This window comes from Lepidochelys olivacea (genome assembly GCF_965140295.1).
Source record: "Lepidochelys olivacea isolate rLepOli2 genome assembly, chromosome: 1".
Lineage (NCBI taxonomy): Eukaryota > Metazoa > Chordata > Testudines > Cheloniidae > Lepidochelys > Lepidochelys olivacea.
In genome coordinates, this window is record NC_140411.1 from 59,713,936 (window position 1) to 59,740,870 (window position 26,935).

General features: G+C 41.8%; 1 protein-coding gene across 9 annotated transcripts in view; it reads left to right on the top strand.

Moving 5' to 3' along the window:
* Window positions 1–521: 521 nt before the first annotated feature.
* Window positions 522–26,935, top strand: part of RCBTB2 (RCC1 and BTB domain containing protein 2) — an 84,302-nt gene continuing 57,888 nt past the window's right edge. For 4 of the 9 annotated variants that reach the window (XM_084610932.1, XM_084610936.1, XM_084610937.1 and 1 more), the window contains exons 1-7: window positions 5,780–7,020; window positions 8,325–8,418; window positions 11,363–11,429; window positions 22,983–23,141; window positions 23,375–23,525; window positions 24,335–24,501; window positions 25,296–25,454. In XM_084610932.1, the coding sequence (XP_084467058.1) occupies window positions 11,388–11,429; window positions 22,983–23,141; window positions 23,375–23,525; window positions 24,335–24,501; window positions 25,296–25,454 (678 nt within the window). In that variant the 5' untranslated portion in view covers window positions 5,780–7,020; window positions 8,325–8,418; window positions 11,363–11,387. Of the gene's footprint in view, window positions 781–5,478; window positions 5,561–5,778; window positions 7,021–8,324; window positions 8,419–11,362; window positions 11,430–22,982; window positions 23,142–23,374; window positions 23,526–24,334; window positions 24,502–25,295; window positions 25,455–26,935 lie in introns of those variants that run through there. The other 5 variants (XM_084610930.1, XM_084610931.1, XM_084610933.1 and 2 more) reach the window with 5 other exon arrangements.

Consider the following 26,935-nt stretch of genomic DNA (forward strand, 5'->3'; position numbering starts at 1 on the left):
TTTACATGCCTACGGGGTTGGGTAACAGCTGAGCGGGGGGTTCATAGATCGCACTGGTTCCTAAAGCTGGGATGCTGGCACCTAAAATCTGGAGGGTAGGTGCCTAAACACACTGTGGATCATCTGGGCCCTACATCCCACCCCTAAGTGTTGCCCCTCCCATTTCTTGTTACCAAAGCTGTTTCCTTGGCACCCCACAGCATGTTGTTTCTTGGGGGGGGGGGGAATACATTGTACAAACAATGTATCCCCCCCCAGGCACATTTGGAGTCTCTGACTCGGGCTTCACCCCCCACTTCTACCCCGGGAGCTGGGGAAGTGTTGAGAGGCGCTGATTGTGCCCCAGAGCCCAGGGGATGCCCCCTCCCATGGCACAGGGCGCGCAGGGGCAAAGGGGCCGGGAGGCAACATTCACCCCTGAGCCTGCAGCCAGGAGCTGGCAGCCACCGAACAGGGCCAGGCGGCCGGGGGAGGCGGGGCTAGCTCTCGCCCGTCTTGCTCTCTCCCCACGGGAGCTCCGGGGGGCGGTTGGGCCCCCGGGAGAGGGCCGGGCTCCCCGCGCGCAGGCACTGGCAAAGCCGGGCCAGCCTGCTGAGGCTGGTGCCCCTGGCTCGCGGGGTTTAAAGGCTCTGCCGCAGCCAGCCTGTGAACGGCGGGAGGCGCCAAAACGCTGCCTCCCCCTTCGCCTCCCCCGCGGGCTGAGGAGGCGCCTGAGCGGAGCGGCCCGGCTCTAGCTGAAAGGAGGAGGAGGAGGAGCCGCCGCCGCCGCCTGGGAGGAAGGTAAGCGATGGGGGGGGCCGCGAGCGCCCCACGCCCCGACTCGGGCTGCGGCGAGAGAAGCCTGCGCGCGCCTGGCTCTGGGGCGAGGCGCCGTTACCGTTCGGTCGCGCCGACGGTCCCGTTGGACAGGAACGTTTCCCCGCCCCCTCGGGAGCCGCCCGCTGCTGCGCCAGCGCCGCCCGAGGGGGTCGGGGAGCAGTGGCGGCGGCGTCCCGCGGGCCTGGGGGGGCCGGGGCCGGGGCCGTTGCTGGAGGGGGGCGTGGGGCGCTGCCGCTGGAGCCGTAGTCTCAGCCTGCCTCGCTCGGGCCGGGCCTCCGCCTGCTACAGCGCGGTAGCAGCCGAGCGCTTCTTAGGGAGTCCACCCCCCGCGCCCGCCCTCCTGTTTCCGCTCGGGGGGAGTCGCGGTGGCTGGGCCGTACGGTCAGTGAGCGGATCCGCGGGCAGCCAGCGGGGCCTGCTCTGACCCGTGTTTCTGCGGGGCCGGGCCCTGGCCTGGCGGGGCACACCGGAGAAAGGGGCTGTCGCCTGCGGGGCCCCGCCCTCACCGGAGGATTTCGCTCCTCCAAACCAGCCGCTCCCCAGTTCGAAGGTGCTGGGTGAAGTGGCGGCCAGGAAGCCCCTGCCGCTAGGGAGGCACTTAGGGTTACAGCGGCTCCGCCTAATTCTCTGCCTCTGCTGAGGAAGGTGGGGAGCCCGGTGAAGGGCTTTGGGCCCCTGCAGCGCTTCACCGAATGCTTCTGCCTTTCAGGGCGTGTGTGGAGGAGGCTCCTGGGCCTCTGCCCCTTTGCGATTTTGTAGATAGGAACCAAGACCTTGCATTTGGATTGGCAGACAGCCAATAATGTGCCAGTGTTGTTCCTGTACTCCGCTCTAATACATGTGATCTTAAGGGAAGGTACTGTTTGTTTTTATGTGGCTGATGCTACAAAAATTTTGGAGGCCCAACTTGAGAAGCCAGTTCCCACTCCACTGTTCATCAATTTCAAAACATCCTCTTCCTCAACACCATGTAATCCACTCTGGAATGAAACAGAACTATAATAATACTGATCTTTGGGGCAGTTATTCTGTTTTTGCTTTAGTACACCTTGCCTGTTGCTAAGCACTGTGTAAACTTGCAGCACAATATAAAGGATTTGACTTGTTGGAATTTAACTGTATATTGCATTATGTAGCTGTAATGTGTGGGAGGCCTTCACAGTTGGCCCCAGCTGTGGTAGTGGAATTGTCCAGCCTGAACCTCACAAAGGGCTAGGCTACAATGGCTTGGCGTCAGTCCACCAGAAGAGGGTGAAGCTTTCTTGACAGTTATATGGGAACACATTTTGTGACATTGCTGCTATCTCAGAGTCCAGGATCAGAGATGAAAAAACAGGAATTGCCATGCTGCATCAGGTCCATGCTCCATTCAGTCCATCAGCCTCTGACACTGGCCAGTACTAGATACTTCAGGAAAATATTAACAAAATCCTCAAATGGGTAATTATAGAATAATTTACACATGGGAAAGTCTTCTTATCCCCTTGCATAGAGTCTGGCCTGTGTCCTGAAACAGGAGAAATGTCAACTGTTTCGCACAAACAAAATAAATCCTTACAATTGTAATTATGTTATCTCTAAAAAAGTCCAATTGTTTTATATATCTAGCTACGCTCTTGGCATCAAAGGCTCCAGCTAGATTCTGACATTGCACATCATGATAAAGAGGAGTAAAGTAGATGCCATCCATTGAAGGGAATAAGCACAAACACAGCTGACTTCAGTGGGGTTGCAGTAGTATAGCACACAGAATTTACATAGTACTTAAGTTATTTATTGGTCACACAGTGAACTGTAGTAAATAAATAGTATTGTTAGCACCTCAAATGTCCTACCCAGTCCTATGGCTCTTACGCTTGCTTAACTCCCATTGAAGTCATTGTGGGTTTTGCATGCATAAAGGCATCAGGATCAGGACCTGTGCTAATATAGATTTGTCCAATAAATGTCTAGTAAGACAACTTTAATTGTATGATTAAACAAAAAGGAATTCAGATTTGAGGTGATCCATCTATTGAGTCTAGGTTTTGCAGAGCTCAGATGTTTGGAATTAAAGTATTGACAGACCATATGAGAACTGACATGCCCTGTTACAAAGGGGTAAATGCAATCTTCAGAACATTGCACAGACCTGAAATAGTTTTTTACTGAAATACCGATATTCCTAAAAATCAATTTTCCTCCGGACCAATGGCAATTTAAATGTGAAATTTGAAGCATGGCATCTGGAGTTCAAACAGCCATGTTCTTGAAAGAAAGGTCCTGATAGTGCAGGGAGCTGCACGTTAGCAGACACTTATGACAGTGCAGAGCCTCACTGAATGCTTCTAAAGACTGAAAGCCTGGGGAGTACTTCTGTTTATATTAATTTGAAATAACATTAAATTAAAAGAGGACTGAATTTTTCTTTTTAATTTTCAAATAGGAGCAAGTATTAATATTGAATTGATACTTTACAATTAATTAAAAAAAATAAAAGTTTAACATTTATTAATTAACCCAGCTTGTTTTTACCCTTAGTAGCAATATAGTTGTTTGCATTGTCAAGCTGTAGAACCGGGAAGATAAACCTATTTAAAAAAAAAGAAGAAAAAAATGAAGCAGCATAAGACCACTGCCAACTGGGGAAAAAAATTGCCAATGGGGGGGAAGAACATGCCAAATTAAAAGCCATGAAATAGAGAGGGAGAGTCAATATACAGTTAAATTCAGTGATGAGCTGTCAAAATCTTAACAACCGGTTCCCTTCTCACCCAACGAGGGGGTTGTGGTCCCCCCTCCCCTGTCCCCTGACTGCCCCCAGAACTGGGCAGGAGGGTCTCATGGGCCACCATAGTGGGGGGCCACCATAGTGGGTGCCCACCGTGCCCCGCCCCTGAGAGCCAGAGGGACCTGCTGGGGGGGTGAGGTGGGGAATCCCGGCGGTGCTTACCTGGGGCAGCTCCCAGGAAGCATCCAGCAGGTCCCTCTGGCTCCTAGAGGTGGGGTAGCATAGCTAGGGAGAGCAGCTGCTCCCCCCACTGATCACATCAAAAGTGGCGCCTTGAGCACCCAGGGAGTCGGTGCCTCAGGGCTGGAGCACCCACGAGAAGAATTTGGCGGGTGCAGAGCACCCACCGGCAGCTCCTGTCCCCATGCCGGCCCCAGCTCACCTCCGCTCTGCCTCCTCCCGTGAATGCGCCGTCCTGCTCTGCTCCCCCCACCTCCCCAGTTTCCCGCGAATTAGCTGTTCGCGTGGGAAGCCGGGAAGGGCTGAGAAGCAAGTGGCAGCTTCATGCTCAGGCCCAGGGAGGCGGAGGTGAGCTGGGGTGGGGATCGGTTCCCCTATGTGCCCCCCAGGTTACCAGCTGTGGCGTGGGTGGCCCTCCTCATGCCCGCCCCCTCCCCCCCCCAGTTCACCTCCCCTCCGCGGGCCTGAGTGCGAAGCAGCCACTGCCTGCTTCTCTGCCCTCCCAGGCTTCCCACGCAAACATCTGATTCACGGGAAGCCGGCGTAGGGGGGGCGGAGAAGCAGAGCGGGGCAGCACGTTCAGGGGAGGAGGCTGAGGTGAGCTGAGGCTGGGCGAGGAGCTGCCAGTGGGTGCTCTGCACCCACCAAATTTTCCCCATGGGTGCTCCAGCCCTGGAGCACCCATGGAGGTGGCGCCTAAGGGGCCACTTTTGGCCAGCCGTTAAATTTAGAAGCCTTTTTAGAACTGGTTGTCCCTCTCGGACAACCGGTTCTGAAAGGGCTTCTAAATTTAACAACCGGTTCCAGCTCACCACTGGTTAAATTCCAACAAGTCAAATCCTTTGTTCTGTGCTGCAAGTTTACACAGTACTTAGCAATAGGCAAGGTGTACTAAAACAAAAACAGAATAACTGCCCCAAAGATCAGTATTATTATAGTTCTGTTTCATTCCAGAGTGGATTACATGGTGTTGAGGAAGAGGATGTTTTGAAATTGATGACCAGTGGAGTGGGAACTAGCTTCTCAAGTTGGGCCTCTAAAAATTTTGCAGCATCAGCCACAAAAAAATAAACCGTACTTTCCCTTAAGATCACAGGTATTAGAGCTGAGTACAGGAACAATATTGTTACATTATTTTCCCAAAAGGTAGCTCTTACATTAATAAAATATTTATTTTTATTTTGTGACATTTAAGAAAGATCTGGAGAAATAAGATTCTTGGACTAATCATAACCCTTTTTCTCACAGCTGGGTTACTCACTAATTATCTGAAAATGATCCCATTGTAACTCCAAAATATTCTTACATTCAATTTTCATCATCTGAAACACTACCTTCAAAAAGTATGTTTACTCTTGTAGAAAGAGGTGGTGATATTTTAATTTGAATTTTGTAACTTTTAGCAAGATGAGATTTGTCTAATTGTAATTTTCCTGATCTTCAGATCTTTACCTGGAATTATCTGTGGATCTGCTCGCTCAGACAGACCCACAATTTCTATACAAGCTTTGTTACTATTTTCTGTAGCCTCTGTACATTTATATTGCCTTTTTTACATTATTCATCTTCTGCTTGGTAGTGATTAATTGATTATCATTTTCTTCTAGTTTTTTCTAAAGATTCATATTTATTACCAAATGTATCTTTAATTTTTGCCACGGTCAGGTAGGTGGAAATCTATTACTTAATGTATTATTTCATTTGACTAGAGGTGGTTGAAGAATAGAAAAAAACATTCTACACTATGAATACAAATAACTTGCCTCATCTCAGTTTCTGCTACCCATACATGTAAGTCAAGTAATGAAAATCAGTTTATTTAAATCACCTCTCTGACCCTTACTCTTTCTTTTAAGATTTCTCTCTTTTTTTTTTTTTTTTTAAGGCAACATTATTCCTTCTGGCCTTAAATATAGCATCATAAACTGACATTTCTTTGTAAACCATAAAAGGAGGAAAAGAAAAAAAAGGATTGCTCATGACATTGAGTTCTTAAATCTTATTCTTAGCTCTCTTCCTGTCCTGTTGTTTCTTGGGTTCAAAATATTAGTAGCCTTGAACATCTTCAAATAATTTCTAATATGTTTGTGATATTTCTAACATGCCTATCATAGCAGTATCTAAGGGTATGTCTATGCTTGGAGCTAGCTAGGGTTGTGGTTCCCAGCTTGCATAGACATATGTGCACTAGGTCTCATTGAGCTAGCATGCTAAAAATAGGCTAGCTCCCTGGGTATGTGACCACAGAGTCCAGGGGGCGGTTGTACTCAGGCCGGCTACCCCGTGCCACCACTCACTGCTGCCTGCTCTACTGCAGCTATGCTACTATTTTTAGTGCGCTAGCATGTCTACACAAGCTGGGAATCGCATACCTAGCTCCAAGTGTAGATGTAACCTATGTGGTAAAACAAAGATAGCACTGAGCTTGCCTTAAAGGGCAATATTTTGAACATCTTCCTTGTTCCTGGTGTACATGTGTGTTTTTTTTTTTCTTTTGTTTGTTCCTTTCACTGTGTGTTACTCTTTCTCTCGCCCCTCCCCCTCATCCCCTTCTTTCATTCCCTAGCTACAGGTTCATCCTGGGAAAAGGTGTTTTCAGATAGGTGAGTCTTGCAATAAGTTGTAGGTTCAGGGCCTATACCCACATTGACTTCAATGGATCTATTCACAGGGATCAGGGCCTTACATTTGAATACAGTCAGGATTGGGCTCCATCTGATCTCTGACAAGATATTCTGCTGCTGAAGTCTTGCCTCTGGAAAAGATAGATTATGCCCCTAAACCTGTCTTATCCTGGGCCATTCTAATTGTAGCATCCCTACAGCGTGTAGCTGTCTTGCAAGGTAAAAGATGGGTATGTGGTATTTGAAGTATCTTAGATGTAGCCTGTAAACTGCCTTTAAAATTAATCTGGAAAGAGACAACCAGCCAGTGGAGATTGTGAATTAGTGGCTCCTTGCCACTGATCCAGTATGTGTCCAGGAGCAGTAAGGAATTCAAAAAGACCCCATGGCTTTGTACTTCCTTGACGGATGATCTTTGGATGCTCTCAGTCAAGGGTGAGATCACTGTTCCAGTAAGTTCGTCACATTTTTCCCTTCTTTCTAGTAGCATCACTTCCATCTTGTCAAGATTCAGTTTGAGCTAGCTGCTCTTCAACCAATGTTTTATTTCTTTCAGGCTCTGGAACATCTTGGTAATGGAAAAGGTCACATCAGTGGAGAAGCAAATGAAGAGCTATGTGTTGTCAGGTTATTGTTGATATTGGAGTCATGGCATTTCACTATCTCAAGTGTTCTCATGTTGTATGTTGAAGAAGCAAGATCATATTGAAAAGGGAACCCCAAAATGAGTGTTCTAGGAAAGAGGGAGCCCCTCATTCTCTGTGATACGTTTAATAGGAAGGAATGAATGAAGCCACCTGAGTACTATTCTTTCTGCTCCTGCCATGTCGTTTATATAAGCTAGCAGCACTTCATGATCAAAGGCTGCCTAGAAATCAAGAAGTATTGGAATAGAGGTTTGGCCCCTCTCTAAGGATATCAGTAGGCCATTAATTATGGCTTTTTCCTCATACTTCTCTCTCCCCCAACTCTCAACCAGTGGTTATAGGCCCTATATAAAGAAACTTCAATCTTGTATGTTTTAGGAGCCATCCATAGAGACATGTGAGTGTGATCAGTGGGATTCACAAACACTCCAAACAAGTGGGAGGAAAGACTAAACTGTATACCAAAAAATTCTGCTCACACGGAACACACATAGAGGGATAATTTATAGAAATTACATTACAGATAGAAATTAGCTCAATGGACCTGATCAAATATGTACAGTAAAATGCTGTTCTATGTTTCTAATTGAAACTAACTTATACTTGGGTCCCCAAACTCAATCTTATCTCTTCTGTAGAAGGCCCATAAGTAACTTGTCCAAGGCCACATGGTGAGTCAAGGACAGACCCAAGATTAGAACATAGGAATTCCCAGTCCTAAGGTCCATCCACAAGAACGTGCTGGCTCTGGTATTATACCTTGTCGTTGGGTTCCAGATAGGAGTGTTTATGTGAGAATCTAAAATATATTATATAAAATCATCTTTTTGTATGTGTTTCTATTAAAATAAAATGCTGGTGTCTTCACTTAAGAACTGAGTCTTTAGAATAAAGTTTGCTGTTTCCTGCTCCCTGCCCCTGTGTTCTATATAATTTATTAGAAAAACTGAAAGCTAAATTGTGACTAGATCTTAAACCATAGATCATTTTTTTCCTTGCATCTTTGGGCATTCTCTTGTGTTGGTTATTTTTAATGTAACAAAAACTAGTATGCAAACAAATGTCTTTTGGATACTTGTTTCAAAGTAAGGCATTTCAATTATTTAATGCATATTTTAAGATTTGATAGATGAGGATCTCTGATAACATCTCAGCAACAGCTAAAATTGTACTTTCCTGCTGTAACTGTAGTTCTTGAATATTCATTATTTATATATATTTTTAATGTGATTAAAGTATTTTTTTCTTCTGTCTTATTTTGAGTATTTAGTATTTATTTTTCAGCAACAGCATTCTTGCTCTGGTAATCTGACTTCCTAAGAATACACAAGACATGTGATTACAGATGGATCATCAGTAGTACTTTAAAAATATACAGGTAAAATAATTTTTGACCAAATTGGTGGCTCCATGCTACATTACTTTTTTTTTTTTTTTTAAAGGACTCAAGTTAAACTGAAATCTAATATTTTAGAAAGAACACCTTTCATGCAAATATCTAGAGACCAGGGTGTATTTTTTCACTAAACTTTTCTAAAGGGATTCTGATAAAGGAACAACCCCCTGGTAGTTGCGGGAACCCAAGGCACTCCAGGGGGGACTCTGTGCAAGGGCAGGGGTCTGTCCATTCAGAACAGCTTGCAGAATTTGTCCCCAGAGTTAGTTACTCCTTTTTCCTGGAAATGAGTTGAAAGGTGTTCTACCTCCCTGATCTTCTCTTAAAGGTGAAGAAGAGGGGGAGTGGAGAATCTCTTTCCTCCACTGAATTAGAATAATGGTAGTTGAAATGGACCGTCCTAAAGTATGTGGACGTTTACTAACGAATAGAAATGAATTTGAAGACAAAAGTGCCATGCTTTGTTCTAAACATAAATTACAATATTCCAATCCAGTGATAAATAGCATTGATTTATAGGTTTCAGATCAATGAGAACAAAGGCTGAGGGGATATTATTGCTCTGTATAAATACACCAGGATGGCAAACACCAGGGAGGGAGAAGAACTGTTTAAGGGCAATGTTGGCACAGGAACAAATGGGTATAAGATGTCCATGAATAAATTTAGCGTGTAAATTAGAAGACGGTTTCTAACCATTAAAGAAGTACGGTTCTGAAACAGCCTTTCTATAAGAATAATGAAGATAAAAAACCTAACTCATTTTAATATTGAGTTTGGTAAGATTATATGACAGGATTGCCTGTGATAGCAGAGGTCTGGACTTGATGACCCAGGAGGTCTCTTCAATTCCTATGTTCTTAACCTTTCCAAAATGTAGAATTCCGTATTCACATTTAAATTGGAAAATCTAATCCATAATTCATGACTATACTCTTAGGAAACCTGTCAGTAGTATAAATTTACTGTATTCTAGGAAAGCCCTAAATGTCTCCTGTGGGACATATGCCAGGGTTGCTAAGGAGAGCTGGAAGACCGGAAGGCTAAATACTACATAAGGTCCAGAATTAGCAAGTTACTATAAGCATCTGAGTGTTCCCATTAGATTCAATGTGACTACTTGCATGCTTAAAGTTAGGCACATTCTTAAGTTAAATGTTCACATACATGGCACCCTTCACAAACATAATGTACTATTATTTGTTGTGTATTGGCAGCACACACAGTTTCTTACCAAGACAGATGCCCTGTTGTGTTAGGTGGTATACAAACACAGTGGGAAACCCAACAGACAAGCATGAAGTTAACTGCTTCTGTTTTACCCTATTATAAGTGGAAAAAGTAGAGGGGGGAGATGAGACGAGGATAAAGTGGAAATAATAGGGTATCCTATGGAACATGGGATGAAAGTCAATTTGGGCAAATGAAGAGTCCGTCCTTAACATATGTGTAATCTCATTATGTTTGGGATGTTAAATGCATAAAATCAAGAAATTCAAAATGGTAGTTTCCAAAGTAGGTGTAATTAATTCGTTTTACATATACAGCATTTTGTATTTGCAGTTAAATGTATGCCTTAAGGTATGTACATGTAATATGGCTAAGCAATAGTTACTGTGCCATTTTAATTTTATTTGGGATTTGTTTTGGTAAGAGAATAGAAGGAAGCATTTTTTAACTCTATATAATTAGATTCCATACACACTTCAAATGTATATCTTTGGCTTGTGTATTAGTGTACAGAATTTGAAATTAGAAGTATGTATGTCAAGCAGAAAGGTAACTAGATCTCTAGAGCTTCTTTTGATGCCTTCTTTAAGGTGTAGTACTCACCTAAAAAGTGATTATATAAAAGTGGCACCTTATTGCTCAGCAGATCTACTCCCTGTCTTTATTCAGAATTGTATTTGACTTTCTGTAGTGGAAAAAGTAAGATTGTTATTACTGTCTGCCCTGCAGAATCAACACACCTTTGAGAAAATTAAATTATTTTTTGGCTTGTTCAATAAATAATTTTTAACACAGTTTCAATAACATGGCCATCTGTACAATCTCACTAAGGGCAACAGGGTTGCATATATGTAGTTAAGGGAAGAATTTGAGGATAGTGGGATTGCACTAGTTTATCTGAAGGCAGAATTTGATCTGTACAATCTGTTCCTGTTGTTGATGCAAGAATTGGAAAGCACATAACTTGACATTCGGATACCAGGTTGAGTTTGCAGAGCTGTCAGTTTTCCTTGTAAACAGAAAATTTTAAGGGAATCATTAAACAATAAAATTGGAAACCCAAAAACCCAATTTATATCCGTAAAGTCACTTTCCAGAGTAGAACTGCAAGGAACAGTATCTGAGGGGGTTATTGCTAAGCAGGGCATATGTGCAATATACTGTCTTTTTTACATCATCATATCTTTGTTTCCTGGTCAGCTTTGTTCAGCTTTAGAAAAGCACATAATTATCACTTTAAGCATTTGTATTAGCCAAGTTTTAAATTCATTCTTTCTATTAGAGTGCATAAAGGATGTAGAAAATTACTTTAAGCATTAGACACACTTTTTCCTTCCCACTCCGAGTCAGATACCTGAAAAACAGATGAAAATTTTTCCTCCCCCCACCCACTCCACCCAAATCACCATTAGGCTAAAAACTAGCCTGAGAATATTCAACTCAACTTATTGGAAGGTTATCTTAATTTCAGTCAGTTTTGAAAAACTGCCTTTTCGGTGGGAGAGCAGCAGGCCAGAGTCCCTCTTTGTAATTTTACAGAACAAATGCCAAGAAGTTTGTCCTGTCCTTGATCTCCTTCTCAACACACACATTTTAGTTGAATTGAATTAAAACACTTTAAAAGGTAGAAAATTCCATAAGATACAGTCACAAGGAATATGGCATCTTGATTTTAACCAAAATTATTTCTGTGCAGGCCTGTGGTACAGGATCGAGTCCATATGGAGCCCGAATCTCCTGTTTCCCATGGAGTCACTGGCAAGGTCAGAGTTGAGCATCACAACAGAATATGAGTTTGTATTGTGCACGTCATGGTACATTACTTGAAACTAAAGAAGTTTAGTTGGCTGCATTATAGTTGTGCTTTAGTAAAGGTTATGAGTGTATCACAAGACCAAGAATTTAGATAAGCAGCATTTCTCTCACAAGTGTTAATGTTCTCATCTGATTCGAGAGAACGTTAAACAGAGGAGCAGTATATTTTTATTAAGTAGTTTGACTTGTTCCCCTTGTCTACAGAATCACTTTAATTTAATTTATCATGCAGCTCCACACTAATTCATTCTGGCCTAGTGTTTTGGCAACACGCATCTGTAGGAATTAATTATTCTACAGTGGTGTGATAACTTTCCTCTAGCCATTTTTTCATCCTGGGAGTGTAGAACTGAATAAAACACTTAATTCAAGTTTGGGAGCATAACAGTGAATTTTTAAAATTAACTATCCTAGAAAGAAAACTGGGCTAGCCAGTTTCTGTACAGGTTGTTAAGATCAGATGGTTTGAAGAAGTGTCGAATGATCCAAGCCTGCACTGGTTGTGGAGCAGTGAATATGAAAGCTACATTCACAAAGATAAAATCTCCCTTAGTGTTTGGACTTGCTTGCAATTTTGGTCTTTAGACTTCTCAACAGCACAGTAGGTGGGCAGTCAGAGGCAGTTCTTCCATTAATATCATCTTCTTCAAGTAGTGTACCTATGGGTGCTCAATGTCAGGTGTGCGTGTGATCCATGCGTCTTTGTTTGGAGATTTTGGTAGCAGTGCTCATACAGCCTGCGCATGCGCTCTACACAACCACATGCTCTGTACCCAAGATATATAGAGCTGCTTGGGCAACCTCCCCATCCCCCAGTTCCTTCTCACCACTTTGGCCTGGGATGGAACATTTAGCATGCCTGTTTCTATCCTTCAGAATTTAGCTTCTGCCTTTAAGTTTAGTTTAGTGCAGTTATTTACTTTTTATATGTTTCATTTTGTATGAGGGGCTTGTTTTATACTTCTGATCATCTAACCTTACCCAATCATCACCATAACATCGGATGTATCTCTTTTGGACTGGAGAGGGGGTTGCACTTAGGGACACACACCATTCAGGGCAAATAGTCCAAGAAGCGTTTTTACATATCAATTTTTTGGAGCTGCGGGCAGTCAGGAATGCTTGTGTTCACTTCCTCCTATTAATTGGGGGCAAATCTGTGAAGGTCATGATAGACAACATAGCCTGCATGTTCTCCATCACCTGTCAAGGGAGCGGGGGAAGATCCTTTTTTCTTTTGTGCCAAAGCAATAAAGCTATGGAACTGGTGGATAGCCAATCATACCCTCATTTCAGCCACTTACTTTCCAGGGGTACGAAACACCATGGATGACAATCTCAGCAAGCACTTCTCCCAAGATTACAAATGGGGGTTGGACTCTCAGATTCTTAGTCACATATTACTGACCTCAGGGCTTCTCTGGGTTTCACTGTCACAGTCAACAACAGGAAGTGCAAACAATTCCACTTGAGCAGAGGTTGAGCCTCCATTCACTTGAGATGCCTTCTTTGTTCCATGAATTAAGGGTCTTTTGTATGTGTTTCCTCCAACATATTTCATCCTCAAATTGATAAACAAGATCAAGCAAGATAAAGCCAAGACCACATTAGTGGTTCCAACATGGCCCAGAGGGTCTGGTACCCTTACCTGATTCACTTTGCTGTCTCTCCACTGTTGACTCTTCTGTCCGTTCCCCACCTGCTCTCTCAGATCTCCGGTCAGACTCTCCATTCCAATCTGGGAGTTCTTCATCTCAAGGCTTGGCTGCTCAATGATTCTCAGGAATAGACTCTTCCTATTCAGCAGAGGTACCACAGGTGTTATTAATCCACAGAAAAATGTCTACACAAAGTACTTACCTTCAGAATGGAAGGGATTTCAACACTGGTGTGTCCGACAACAATTTTCACCCATTAATTCTTCCCTCTCTGCCAACCTTGACTATTGGAATGATAAAAGTCAAGATTATCTATGAGTTCCATTAGGGTTCACTGGTGGCTGTAAAGGCATTCCGTTCCTCTGTTGAGGGATTCTCAGTGTATGCTCATCCAAGGGACTGAGAAACCTTTCTTCTTAGATTAGGAAAGGATCTGTAAAGGATCTAAACTTGATACTTAATTGTCTTATGAAACCCCATAACATAACGGCAGATACAGGCAGTCCTCGACTTTGACGTTTGAGTTATGACGAACGGCACTTATGATGTTTATAAATACTCATTGTGTTTTGATTTTACAATGTCGGTTTTGACTTTACGATGCTTGATGTGACATTGTTCCCATGGGAAATTTGAGTTACGATATTTTTGACTTTAGACGTGATATTCAGGAACCAATTGTGTCATAAGTCCGAAGATTGCCTGTACTCCTTTTACACTATTCTTCAAAGACAGAGTTTGACTATGACTACATCCTAAGTTCCTTTCTAAAGTGACTTCTGAATTTCACATCCACCAAGTCATCCATCTCCCAAGTTATTTTCCCAAACCCACACCAGTTTAAGGAAGGTGCTGCCTTCAACACTTTGGACATTAGTTTGATTCTGTCCAGATAAAACCCTCCTATGTGGAAAGTCTCCCAGACTATTTGTTTTGATTGGGAACAGATCCAAGGCGTCCATAGTCTCCACCCAGAGTATCTGGAGGTGGATCTCAGGATGTATCCTCATATTTAACCTCATCATAGGGTGATAGCTCATTCTATGAGATATCTGTCTACATCAGTGGTGTTATTTAAACGTTCCTGTTCTTGAGATTTGCAAGGCTACAACCTGGACTTCGATACATACCTTTTCCAAACATTATGTGGTGGTTCATTTTTCTAGATCAGATGCTGCTCTGAGCAATGCAGTTTTGTCTTCAGTATTAGACTCAGCTCTGAAGCTCCCCCATCCTGATGAAAGTACTGCTCTGAAATAACTTGAAGTGGAGCACCATAGGAACACTAATTGAAGGAGGAGAGAATACTCATCTTGTGCAGGAATTGGAGTTCTTTGAGTTGTGTGTTCCTATGGATGCTCTACTGCCTGCCCTCCTTCTCCTCTGCTTTGGAGTTTTCTTTGTGGGACTTTGCAGTAGAGAAGAAACTAAGGCCGGTTCATCTGTGCAGCCCTTTATATCCCCACAATGGGACACACGGATGTGTAGGATGCATACATGGGCCAAATGGGCACTGCTACCAAAAATCTCCCATCAAAGGTGGATGGGGCACACGTGCACCTGAAGTGGAGCACCCATAAGGACACACATCTCAAAGAACTCCAGTTTACTGTACAAGGCAACTAACCTCTTCTACCTGAATACTTGAGAAGGACCATTACACACTATCATAAAAACACAAAATGCTAAAAGAGTGGATTGTCTTATATGGAGTTATTAGATTGTCAGGCCAGGGGTTCATAAAACCTTTCAGACTTTTTGGAGAAAATTGGACGTGGAGTATGGAAGTCAAGGAGATCAATTTTGAAAATAAGGGAGCCACAAATATCATCTCAGTCCCTTACTGTGTCGAACACATCTGTTAATTCCTAAGACAGATTTCTAATTAATTCATGGGTGTTAGTAAATTGTATTAAAGCATCTCTATTTTTATATTTTACGAGGATTTTAATATAACAATATTTGTATTAGGCAGTTTTGATGGTAATTTTTTTTCATTGTTTCCTACAATGTATGATTTTAGATTGTAAGTAATGTTAAAGAAATGCTGTAATTTTCATTACATTTTATATAAGGGTATCTCTGAGTGCCTCTAGACTAGGGATGTTGCTGAAGAGAAAACCACACCGTTATTTGTTCTGACCCATCAGCTGGGCAGATAGGAGAGAACTGAAACACAGACTCTAAATCTTTAAGAAACCAGTGTCCATGTTCATGAAAGCCAGGAAATTTGTGCAGATGGAGATAAACCGTGGTTGTTCTTTAGAACTTCAGGCTACATCACATCAGCAAATGCAGCTTGGAGAACAGTCTGTGACATTGTGAAAAGCAGTCACTTTAAGAGTCTGTGATATTTTTAAAAAGAAAGAAAACTCAAAAACTGCACATCAATCAAATATCAACATTGAAGTATTACTTTCTGACCTAATTAGACAAACATTTCATTGGTTTTGTGTTCATAATCAAATGTTAAACAGTACCAAACAAGGAATGCAGAGCACTGAAGAAGGCATTTAGCCACTGTGTTTATTTATAGATGCATTCAATATTATTTTGACTTACTGTTCAGTGAATGTCTTTAGGTAGGGTGCATTGAAAAATAAATAAGGCTTTTAATCAGTTCTTCTTTGAGTAGATGCAGACATGTATTCCAAGTAGGTGTGTGCGCATGCCAGAGGTGGAGACTTTTGCCTAGCAGTACCCATAGATGGGCAGTGCTTGTGCCTCATGCCTGTTGCCCCTCCCTGGGCTATATGAGGTGGCGCTGCCTCGAGTCCCCTCAGTTCCTTCTCACTGCCTGTTGGCTGTAGTTGGAGCTCTCTGTGGTTGCTGCGTCACAATCTTGCAATTTATCTTTTAAGCCTAGTATTATTGTACCTAGGTAATAGTCAGTAGTGTTAGAGTAAAAGTTCTAGACTATAGCACAGTGGTAACAGTAGTTCTCCCCAGTGATGCCCTCACTGGGATGCGAGCATTGCACTTTGTGTGAATTAGCGATTCCCAACAGTGACCCCCACATGTGGTGTTTGCTCTGTCTTGGCAAAGCCAAGTTTAAAGAGTGCTGCTGTTCGATCTTTAGGTCTTTCAAAAAGAGGACTCAGGTGACACAGGACCTTTGCCCGAAGCAGCACCTGCTTTGAACAGGCCATGAGGCCTGAGCCAGTACTGAGGACCTCCTTAGGCTGCAGATTCTCCTCAGGCTTGGAAAGTGCTGCTGCTTCCTGTTCTGGGGCACGGGCCTTTCCAAAGAAGTGCAGGAGCTGTTCTCCGCCATCAGTACCAAAGAAGAGGCCACATATGATTGATTGTGAGTGCTCCAACTCCTGGGGTGACTCTTCTGGTGCCATCTCTGGTGAACAGGATGGCATGGGTGCCTTCGACCCTCCCTAGATAGAGGGTAGTGAGGGCAGACACCCTGTACCGTGGACTCTGGTTCCAGCCTCTGAGTGTCTGTTGAGTCTGGTGCCAACGGGAACAATGCCAGTAGCGACAGTGTCAGTAATGTTGTAGTAACAGGCTGCAGTGACCTTGCTCTGCTTTTCGGTCCTGTCCTCACTGCTGGTCCAAAATTTGTGAGGTTGGTGCCCGCAATGGCCCCCCAGTTAGAGCATGCAGCTGAACTCCTGAGCCCTTTTGCACAGCACCAGGAAGCACCCCTTGCAGGTGTTGGTATGGACATGGTATCGGAGACAGTACAAGGTTCTTCAGTACTGGGCCGTTCCTTGGCACTGATGCAGTCGATGCTGGGGATGGTTCCACGGAGGTTGTCACCGCCCTCAACGTCAAGGCTTGCGGGTGCTCTGGTACTGTTTGCATTGGGACTGATCTTGCCTTCTGCACCATTGGTGCCAACTACCATGGGAGAGCCAATTCCAACCTCATTCTGGGCCACTGACGAGTCGGACTGCCTGTTGGCTCCCTCTAGAGTTGCTCCTCCTATGTCTACGAGATCCTGACACACCTCTGCTTCAGAGTCAGGATCCTCGTCCTCCCATTCCACTTCACTGGAGGAAGTGTGAAGGCCATCAGTAGACCAATACAGCTACCAGGGATGGCATGCACCCCCAAGGTCAGGATGGAGGCCCCTGGTGTGGCGCCTACTGGCCGCCAATGCCTTACCCATACCAGTGGCCCCCTTGGGCTTAGTGGGAAGCTCCTTGCTCCCACAGGACTTGCTTGTCAGCCAAATCAAAAACAAGATCACCAGCTTCTGTGGCATTGGTAGTTGCAGATCAGCTGCAAGTCCAGATGCCCACAGTTTCCCTTCCTGCAGAGCTGTTGGAGTTTTCCCACCAAGAGACTCTGCCTCGTCCCCAGACAATGCAGTGTTGCCTGGTTCATCCTTTCCTTCCATCCTGGAGGAGTTCAAGGCTTAACAGGACCTTTTATGTCATGTGACCTTGTCCCTTGGAATTTAGGCGGAGTTTCTGCAGAAGAATACCCATAAACTTGTGGACATTCTCCAGCCCTTTGTCCCGGGGAGAGTGGCTTTCCAGTTAATGAGGTGCTCCTTGAGCCTGTGAGGGCACTTTGAGGTTTGCTGGTCTCAGGACCACTGGTGGCCAAGCACTTGAAGTGTTGTTTTGTGCCTCTACAAAGGTTCGAGGGGTTCTATTCCCATCCAGCCCTGAATTCCTTGGTGATCACGGCATTGAATGACAGAGTCCATCAGGACAGGTTCAAGTTCTCCCCAAAGGACTTGAAGTGCTTTGATCTTTTGGGTAGAAAGATACACACCTCCTCTACAGATGAAGATCACGATCAGGAGCAGTTCCCCGAGGCTTTCCAGGATGAATTTTGGGTAGTTTTGTAGAGCACTGCTTGGTGGCTAAAATGTCTCTGCAATCTGCCCTTGATGGGGCAGATACATTGACCAGACTGTGATGGGCCCAGCCTGGGCTGCCTCTCCAAGGCTTTTCACTGCAGCTGGCAGTTATCTTGATTGTTACGCAGGTCATTAGGCCCCATAATTGCAAAGTTTATTGTCTTTGTTTTAGGATCAGTGTAACTTTGGAGAAACAAGCTGTTCTCTATTTGATGCAAAATTTTATTAAAACTTTGAATTCTACAATCTTTGGTGATAAATAGTCACTGATAACATACAAATCGAAGGAATTTTGATTGAGGCTCAGACACTATTTCAGTAGAGAAGTCTTGGTGGAGAATTATTTGTTTAGGTTGTTTAAACTTGCAAACTTGTTATGAGGTAATTGGCTTGTGCTAAATGGGAGGATTTTATCCTTATTCAGAAGACATTTTTATACTTACATATGGAAGTCTAAATGATAGATAAATTCACAAAGATTATATATTTGGTGATCTGAAGCAGTATTGAAACAGATACATCTAAAACCACAAAGGAGGAAGATAATGAAGACTTTGTTTATTTCAGACGCCTGAAAATAAATGTGGATATTTTTCAAGTGCAAGGGTGTTCTTGGGTAGACTTTTGAAGGAGGTTTTCTTTTTCATCAAAAGATTTGGTAATGTAATGGGGATTATGAATTTTTTAAAAGTTTTTAATATCTTCAAGTATATGATGGGGGAGTTATATGATGAATAGTTTTGAAATGCTTGTTTAAAAATGAATATTTAGTAGTAATTGTGTTTTTTTTTAAATACCTATTATTAAATCCTTTCCCATCCCTACCTCCCCTCAACAAAGGACTGACTGCTATTTTAATCTCTCTGATGGACTAATTTTTATGAAGTACATATTACTTTAAAACAGTTTGTTTGACTATTTTAGAATTGTTGGCTTAAAATCAAATCTATTTAAATTCTGTCCTTTAAAAACGAATACATAAAAATAAGAAACCAGGGGTGAAATCCTCACTTTTTTTTTTTTTTTTTTTTGCTATTTATTTCATTGGGCTAGGCTATCACTTAAGTTTTTATTGTTTGCCACAAATTGTAACTAACATCCAGATTAGACTAAACTGAAAAACTAGGTCTTTACAAATATTGCAATGATGTCAATAGCTAAGAATTTGAAATAAATAAATAGTTTGCTTTCATCAGGGTGGATTTAAATCATGATTTAAATCACCGGTCAGAAAGACTCGATTTAATCATAAATTTCTACATAAAAGTGCATTCTTGTTGGTTGTTATAACCTTAATACATATTCTTCACAACTCAGAGATAGATGTAGGTTTCATTTTTAGAAGGTACACACTATATATTTTTAAAGTGATTTATTTTGAAAACTTTTCAGATTAGTTTTACAGCTATATCAGAAAATGAATGATTGTTTGGTTATTTCATTTACCAAAGTTAATTGAAGCAGATATTTATGAAGTCATTGGGAAGTGAACTATCTCCAGCTCAATAGGTTAATCATTAATATTTGGAGGATTTTCTTACCATGCTGTATTAGGAGGAGAATATCACCAGACAGACCTGTAAATTGTTTTATGGAACTAAACCAGCAACGTTGTGTATTCTGGATTTTTTTCTTCAACATCAAACATATAATATTTTAACAAAACAACCATATGAATTTTTGAATTTAGTTAAACATTCAAGTTTTTTAAAATCAGGTTTGTTTCTGTTAAAATTGTTTTTAAAATACTTGAATGAAACATATTTTTTAAAAAACCAAAAATTAAATTGACTGTGTCAGAGAGGTTAACATGAGAAACTTAAAATATTGGCTTCTGCAGCTAATTTAGTCATCTTCACCTTCATTTTCCTGTTTCTTCATAATCTGGAAAAGAAAAAGAAGCTTTCTTGCTTTTTCAGGTCCCAAATGATTTCTCAGTTTGGAATGAATTAGTCCAAAGGAAGAAAATATTCTTTCTACCCTGGCAGAAGAAGCTACTGCTGTTAAAAGTGAGATTATCACTTCAACAGTCTCTGAATCCAAGTGCTTAAGTGACTTCCACAAGTTCACTGGTGTGACTTTCTTTAAAACATCACCAGCAAACATATATTTCTTGTATGGTTCTTATTCCCAAACTGGATCTCTTTTATGGCCTGCTGCCATTGTAGGTTTTCCCTTCTAGTGAGAGAATGGTATGGTAGATCTCAGATTAATGAAGGTTACGCTCAGAAAGACCTCAAGACTTCTGGAATATGCTGCTCAAACCGTTTCACTTTTGTTTCCACTGCCTGTCCCTCCCTTCTCACATTTATCTCCAGACTTCTTCTCCTTGTCCAGATCTATTCCGCCCCCAACAATCTTCTTTCTATTCATTGAACCTTTTGAAACTTTGCACTTTTAGAGAGAGGTAAGGGATTCACTCTGTGTACACAAATTTGCAGAGGGACAATAGGGTTGAGGTCTGTTATTTCTCATCTCTATACATTATTTATTTTTTAAAACCAATTTTTTTTGTTAACAAGCATGTTATTTCTGTAGACACAAATCCACAGTTTGAGAACTGCAAAACTCAGCATCTCTGATCGTATCTTCTAGACTGAGCACTGAGTCCCATTGGGTAGATAGAAAGATTAACCTAAATAATCTATACAGAAGCCCTGGGAAGCCCATAAGATTGGGTCCCTAATTCATGAACTATTGGAACTCATTTACAAAACTCTTCTTAAACATGAATATATTGTCTCTTAGTACAGAATTAGAATTTATAATCCCTATTCCATGATGAGATATCTTTGAGCTAAAATGTATCTTAATTAAAACTATCTTTAGATCGGATTTTTTTGATAAAATGCTTTTTGAGGAAAAAACCTCTGTTTTAAAAAAAAAAAAAATCATTGATTTTTATCCACCCTGGTTTTCATTTAGAGATCTGTTTGGGGGCTGGTTCGTCCTCCATCACAGGATAGGGCAGCCCAAAAGACTAACTTCTGTCCTTGTTGCAGTAGCCTGTCAGGGCCATTGCGCTGGTATAGAATTGCCGAGGTGTAGGATCACCACAGTCACTCTCCCATCCACGTAGAATACCCGCAGAGCCTCAGCAGGTGATAGTCTCCTATGTGTGTGGAGGGTGTAAAGTTGGTTCTCTGGCTCCTGCACAGGAATCATAGAATCATAGAATATCAGGGTTGGAAGGGACCCCAGAAGGTCATCTAGTCCAACCCCCTGCTCAAAGCAGGACCAATTCCCAGTTAAATCATCCCAGCCAGGGCTTTGTCAAGCCTGACCTTAAAAACCTCTAAGGAAGGAGATTCTACCACCTCCCTAGGTAACGCATTCCAGTGTTTCACCACCCTCTTAGTGAAAAAGTTTTTCCTAATATCCAATCTAAACCTCCCCCACTGCAACTTGAGACCATTACTCCTCGTTCTGTCATCTGCTACCATTGAGAACAGTCTAGAGCCATCCTCTTTGGAACCCCCTTTCAGGTAGTTGAAAACAGCTATCAAATCCCCCCTCATTCTTCTCTTCTGCAGGCTAAACAATCCCAGCTCCCTCAGCCTCTCCTCATAACTCATGTGTTCCAGTCCCCTAATCATTTTTGTTGCCCTTCGCTGGACTCTCTCCAATTTATCCACATCCTTCTTGTAGTGTGGGGCCCAAAACTGGACACAGTACTCCAGATGAGGCCTCACCAATGTCGAATAGAGGGGAACGATCACGTCCCTCGATCTGCTCGCTATGCCCCTACTTATACATCCCAAAATGCCATTGGCCTTCTTGGCAACAAGGGCACACTGCTGACTCATATCCAGCTTCTCGTCCACTGTCACCCCCAGGTCCTTTTCTGCAGAACTGCTGCCTAGCCATTCGGTCCCTAGTCTGTAGCTGTGCATTGGGTTCTTCCGTCCTAAGTGCAGGACCCTGCACTTATCCTTATTGAACCTCATCAGATTCCTTTTGGCCCAATCTTCCAATTGGTCTAGGTCCTTCTGTATCCTATCCCTCCCCTCCAGCGTATCTACCACTCCTCCCAGTTTAGTATCAGGGCCTACTGTGCATGGGTATTCCTTATGGAGAGGGGCTGGGGAAACCCTTTATGGCTCCTATGCACTTGTTGAGCTGGCACAAAGGGGCCACAAGCCATGGGTGAATTCCCCAAATCAGTGGCATATACTGCATATAGTCGCACTTTAATGGAGTTTTTCAAGGGTTTATGACCATTATTTAGACCTTCATTTAGCAAGGCACTTAAGCATGTGCTTAGCTTTCATCATGAGTAGCTGCATTGACTACAGTTGAGCTAGTGTCATGCCTCTAGTTAGACATATTCTTAAGTGTGTAACTGAATAGTGGCTGTTAACACAAACATTGTTTTTAGTGCTGTACAGACATTGGAAAGACAGCTAGATCCTGCAAACTCCTACTACCAGGTGTAGTCCCACTGAAGTAAAAGACTTAGGCACCAAAGCCCATTGAAATCAATGAATGTTTTCCCATTGATTTCAGTGGGTTTTGGATCAGAATCTAAATGTTTGTGGAATAAGGGCCTAAATTAGTCATAGGTAATACAGTTCAACCATGCATAACATATTGAAAGGGAAAACTATTAATTATGTTTGTCATAGTCCAAGAAACAGAACATTGAACTTAAGCTGCACAAGCTAAGTCCATAAAAATAGCTTCTTGTTCTCTCTTGGAAGCAAGGGAATTTAATTTCTGAAATATAAATTTTGGAAAACTAGAGACAGAACTGATTGTCTCAGTATGTCTACACGTTATTGGGTGCTTTTCTCTAATTTTTTCTTTTGTTCTTTATCATGATGTGTAGGGTTGTTTTTTTAATCACTGTCTGTCCAGAGCTTACTTTTGAAATAAGACATTGTTTTGTGGTTGGGGAAGAAAGTAATACCCTTTCTTATCTACTGCTTTATTTTTCTTTAGATTTAGCCCTTTCATTGTACAAGGTTGAACATTTTCCTTTTTTCTAAATATCTCATATCACTTTTTAATCTCAGCAGGTGATACATGCTACTTTCTTATCAGCCCTGAAGATGTTGGATGTTGGAAAATGGCCAATTTTTGCTCTCTGCTCTCAAGAAGAACTGAAGTTAATTCGTCAAGCCTGTGTATTTGGTAGTGCTGGTAATGAAGTGTTGTATGCAACTGAAAATGATGAGGTAATTATCAGAGAAAGTGTATATTAGTGCAATATTATTTGGTAAATATTTGATTCATTATTAATTCAAGATAGATTAGCAGTGAAGCCAGAATTATGATGATAGACCCTGGAGAAGTATCATACATTAATTATTGAATAAAGAAAGTTTAGGATTGATTATTTTAATTTAAATGGTAAATGTTACAGTCGTAATAAAGAATGTGCTACATTAACAATAAGATTTTATAACAGGTGTTTGTGCTTGGCACCAACTGCAGTGGCTGTTTGGGAACAGGCGACATTCAGAGCACTATTGAACCACAGAGATTAGATACTTTATGTGGCAAAAAGATAGCCTGTCTGAGCTATGGAAGTGGTCCTCATGTTGTTGTTACTACTGCAGGTAATGTGTGGTGAGAATATTGTATTTTTAAAATGTGTGCCTTCTTCAGTTGGCCCAATTATTTGTGAGAGACCTGAGCTGTGAGAGTGAAATGGACAATCCTGCTTCTTAGACTGATATAGTATTAGGGAAAATGCAAAGGTATAGATTCTGTGGAAGGATTAATAATTATTCTGTAGTTCATATCCCAATAGATACCTGATGAAGTGGTACATCAAACATTGTTTAACCTTCCTGATAGGATGCTATGGCTCCTAAAATGCTTGAAAATATACTTTTCAATGATACAAAGTGGAGATGGTATATTTCAATAATGATAATAATACTACTAATAATTAATAATATATTATTGATATTATTTATTAATAAATAATGACAGTATTTAGCACAGTATAGTGCTTTTCATCTGAGGAATTCAAAGTACTTTACAAAGAATAGAAAGTATCATTATTCCAGTTTTGATGAGCAAACCAAGGCACAGAGACAAATTACTTGACCAGGGCCAGAAGTGGCAGAGCTAGGAATAGAATTCAGGTCTCATCTGACTCCCATTCCTATGTCCTCTCTTCTGGACCACACTATCTCCTATCAGTTTCTTTTAATGTGATTCTCTTGGTATTACCCTTTTAGACATTTATTGAACACTGGGGAAAAAATAGCATTCTTGTGTACACAGGATTAATAGCGTAGGGGGCATATGGAAGTGTGCACCGTTGTTGAACTTGACTTTTCATTTTCTGTCATCTTGTGATGCATAGTTATTAGATAAGTAGATGTTTTAAAATTGATTTTTCACACTTTTATTATAGAAGGAGAAGTGTACACATGGGGCCATAATGCTTATAGTCAACTGGGCAATGGTACAACAAATCATGGTTTAGTTCCCTGTCAAGTCTCTACTAACTTGGTAAACAAGAAAGTAATTGAAGTCGCCTGTGGCTCTCACCATTCCATGGTGTTAACATCTGATGGAGAGGTGAGAAGAGTTAGCATAAATCTGCATAAACTGCATTTTCCTTTGTATGGGATTTATATAGGATGCTGGAAAGAGAAAAACATACAATGCCTAGCACAATGGGACCTGGCCTGGCTGTCCTCTAGGTGCTGCTGTGATATAAATATTTAATAATAATTGGAAGATCTGAGGTTTATCAATGTTTGTCCACCCACAATTGCAGGAAGTTGTTTATGGGATAGCTGATCCTAATGAAGGAACAGCACTTGGTATTGCAAAGGATGGCTAAAAATATCTATGACCTCTCCCGCTGTGCCCTGCTGTGAAAAATTTGTTCACACCATTAAATTTGGCAGTAAATTAAACTCTGTGCATATGTGGAAGGATCACCACAGTTAAATATCTAAACCCATTGAGGTACAAAGTATTGTTCTGTTACACTCTGAGATATTGTTGGTGTTCAGTTACTTGTCCTATTTTGTTTTCTTTCAGTAACTCTGTAGACAAAGAATCACAAGTATACCCCACAGGATGCATAATCTTTTATATTATTTCTTCTTGTTTTTTTAACTAGTCGAGCATTAGAAATTAGAGTTGAAAGGAGTTGTCAGATTTCTGGAAGAAAATAAAAAGGGAAACAACCATTTCTGTGTCTTTCCTAGATGCATAGAAAAGAGTTGCTGCAGTCCTGTAATCCACATATGTTTAGAATGTATTTTTTAATATGTGCAGTTTATATAACTTCTATATCTCTTGGACATTTGGTTAAAGTAATATGTTACAGTCTTATTCTGTTAATGACTCTTCTATAACAGGTGTATGCATGGGGTTATAATAATTCAGGACAGGTTGGATCTGGTTCAACAGCTAATCAGCCAATTCCTCGAAGAGTTACCAGCTGCCTACAAAATAAGATAGCTGTTAATATAGCTTGTGGACAGATGTGCTCAATGGCTGTTGTAGAAAATGGGGAGGTAAGAATGTTCTTAAATTTAAAGTTAATTTGTCTGACTGAATTTTATTTTATTCAGCATTATTGGCTACAAATTGTTGATAGCATCTACCTTTGCAAGCACTATCACAGTTAAAACTGCTGAGAAAAGTAATATTAATCTGTAACTTCCAAAATCTGTACTGTTATAAGAAAGTTTTCATCAGAAAGTTTTCATCAGAAATGGTCCTACTTGTTTCCACTGTCCCCACCACATATATAAACATATCATTTAAGAGATACTTTACCCAAATTAGCTAAAATTACCCCTTTCAGAACAAATCTCTGCAATAAACAGAAAATAATTCATTTAAAATTAATTCATTACGTTCTTTTAAGAATAAATATTTGAACCCAACATTAGTTTTTGAGACTCTAATCCAGTGGTTCCCTAACTTTTTTAACTAAAGTGACCCACCAACTGTATTGTCTTTTTTTGCAACCCACCATTATTTATATATATATATATAATGTACACACACACCCTCCACCTGGCACCACAACCCTAAAACTGAGGTGCAGGAGAAGCTGCAGGAATGTGGGGGTTGGAAAGTAAGCCTGCAGTGGTGGCTCCTGTCCCACGGGGCTGGGCATGGCTCCTCACTCCTGGCACATGGGGTCTCAGCACCACTCAGGTTTGGTTTGGCCACCTATCCATTGTGACAGAGGGGTGGCTGGGCCTAATTTGAGTGAGTGACACTGTGAACCACGTACCAGGGTGCAACCCTTGGAGCTGTGTAAGGAAACTGATAGACTTATTGCCTGGACAGTTTTATTTCCTGGAGGCATTTCTGCTGTTATCTTTCATAATTTCCCATTTCAACTATTCAGATAATAAACATTCTGCTAGTAAATCAGCATACGCCATTCAGAAATCCATACAGAGTCATTTGATAACCATCCAGCATATTTTCTATCTTTAGAACCTGTGCGGCTGAGCTTTCATATGGCTCTTCTTTCCCCTGTTACTCCTTGATACTAAACACTTGAGACCTAGTTCTCTCACTTATACCTCCCATTTGATTTCCAGAGAGTGTGTATAGTGTCCCTTTGTCATTCAAGTGATTGGTTGCTTCCCCACCTGGAGATGTTACAAGAAGCAATTCTTTGGGCCATAGGGAGAAATATATCAGGACTGGCTCCTTGTGAAGCAACTCTCAACCATGTGCTGCTTTTAACAGCAGAAGAATCAAGCAAGGAAGACTTTTTCAAACCTCTGCTATTGCCAGATTCTTTTCTCTGCCCCACCTCCCCATAGGTTCCTAGGTAGCCTAACCTCTGCTTCTCTGGAGGAAGGGGGAGGAGCATTGTTCCCCTCACCCTACTGGGGTGGTGGTCTAATGTTCCCCACATACTGAGTCAAGGTGAACAAAATTCCCTCTCCCACCTTGCTCAGGGTCAATTACATTTTTACAGACCATCAAGCAGTCAATGATTGCAGGAAAAACTCTCCCCTCCTTCCTG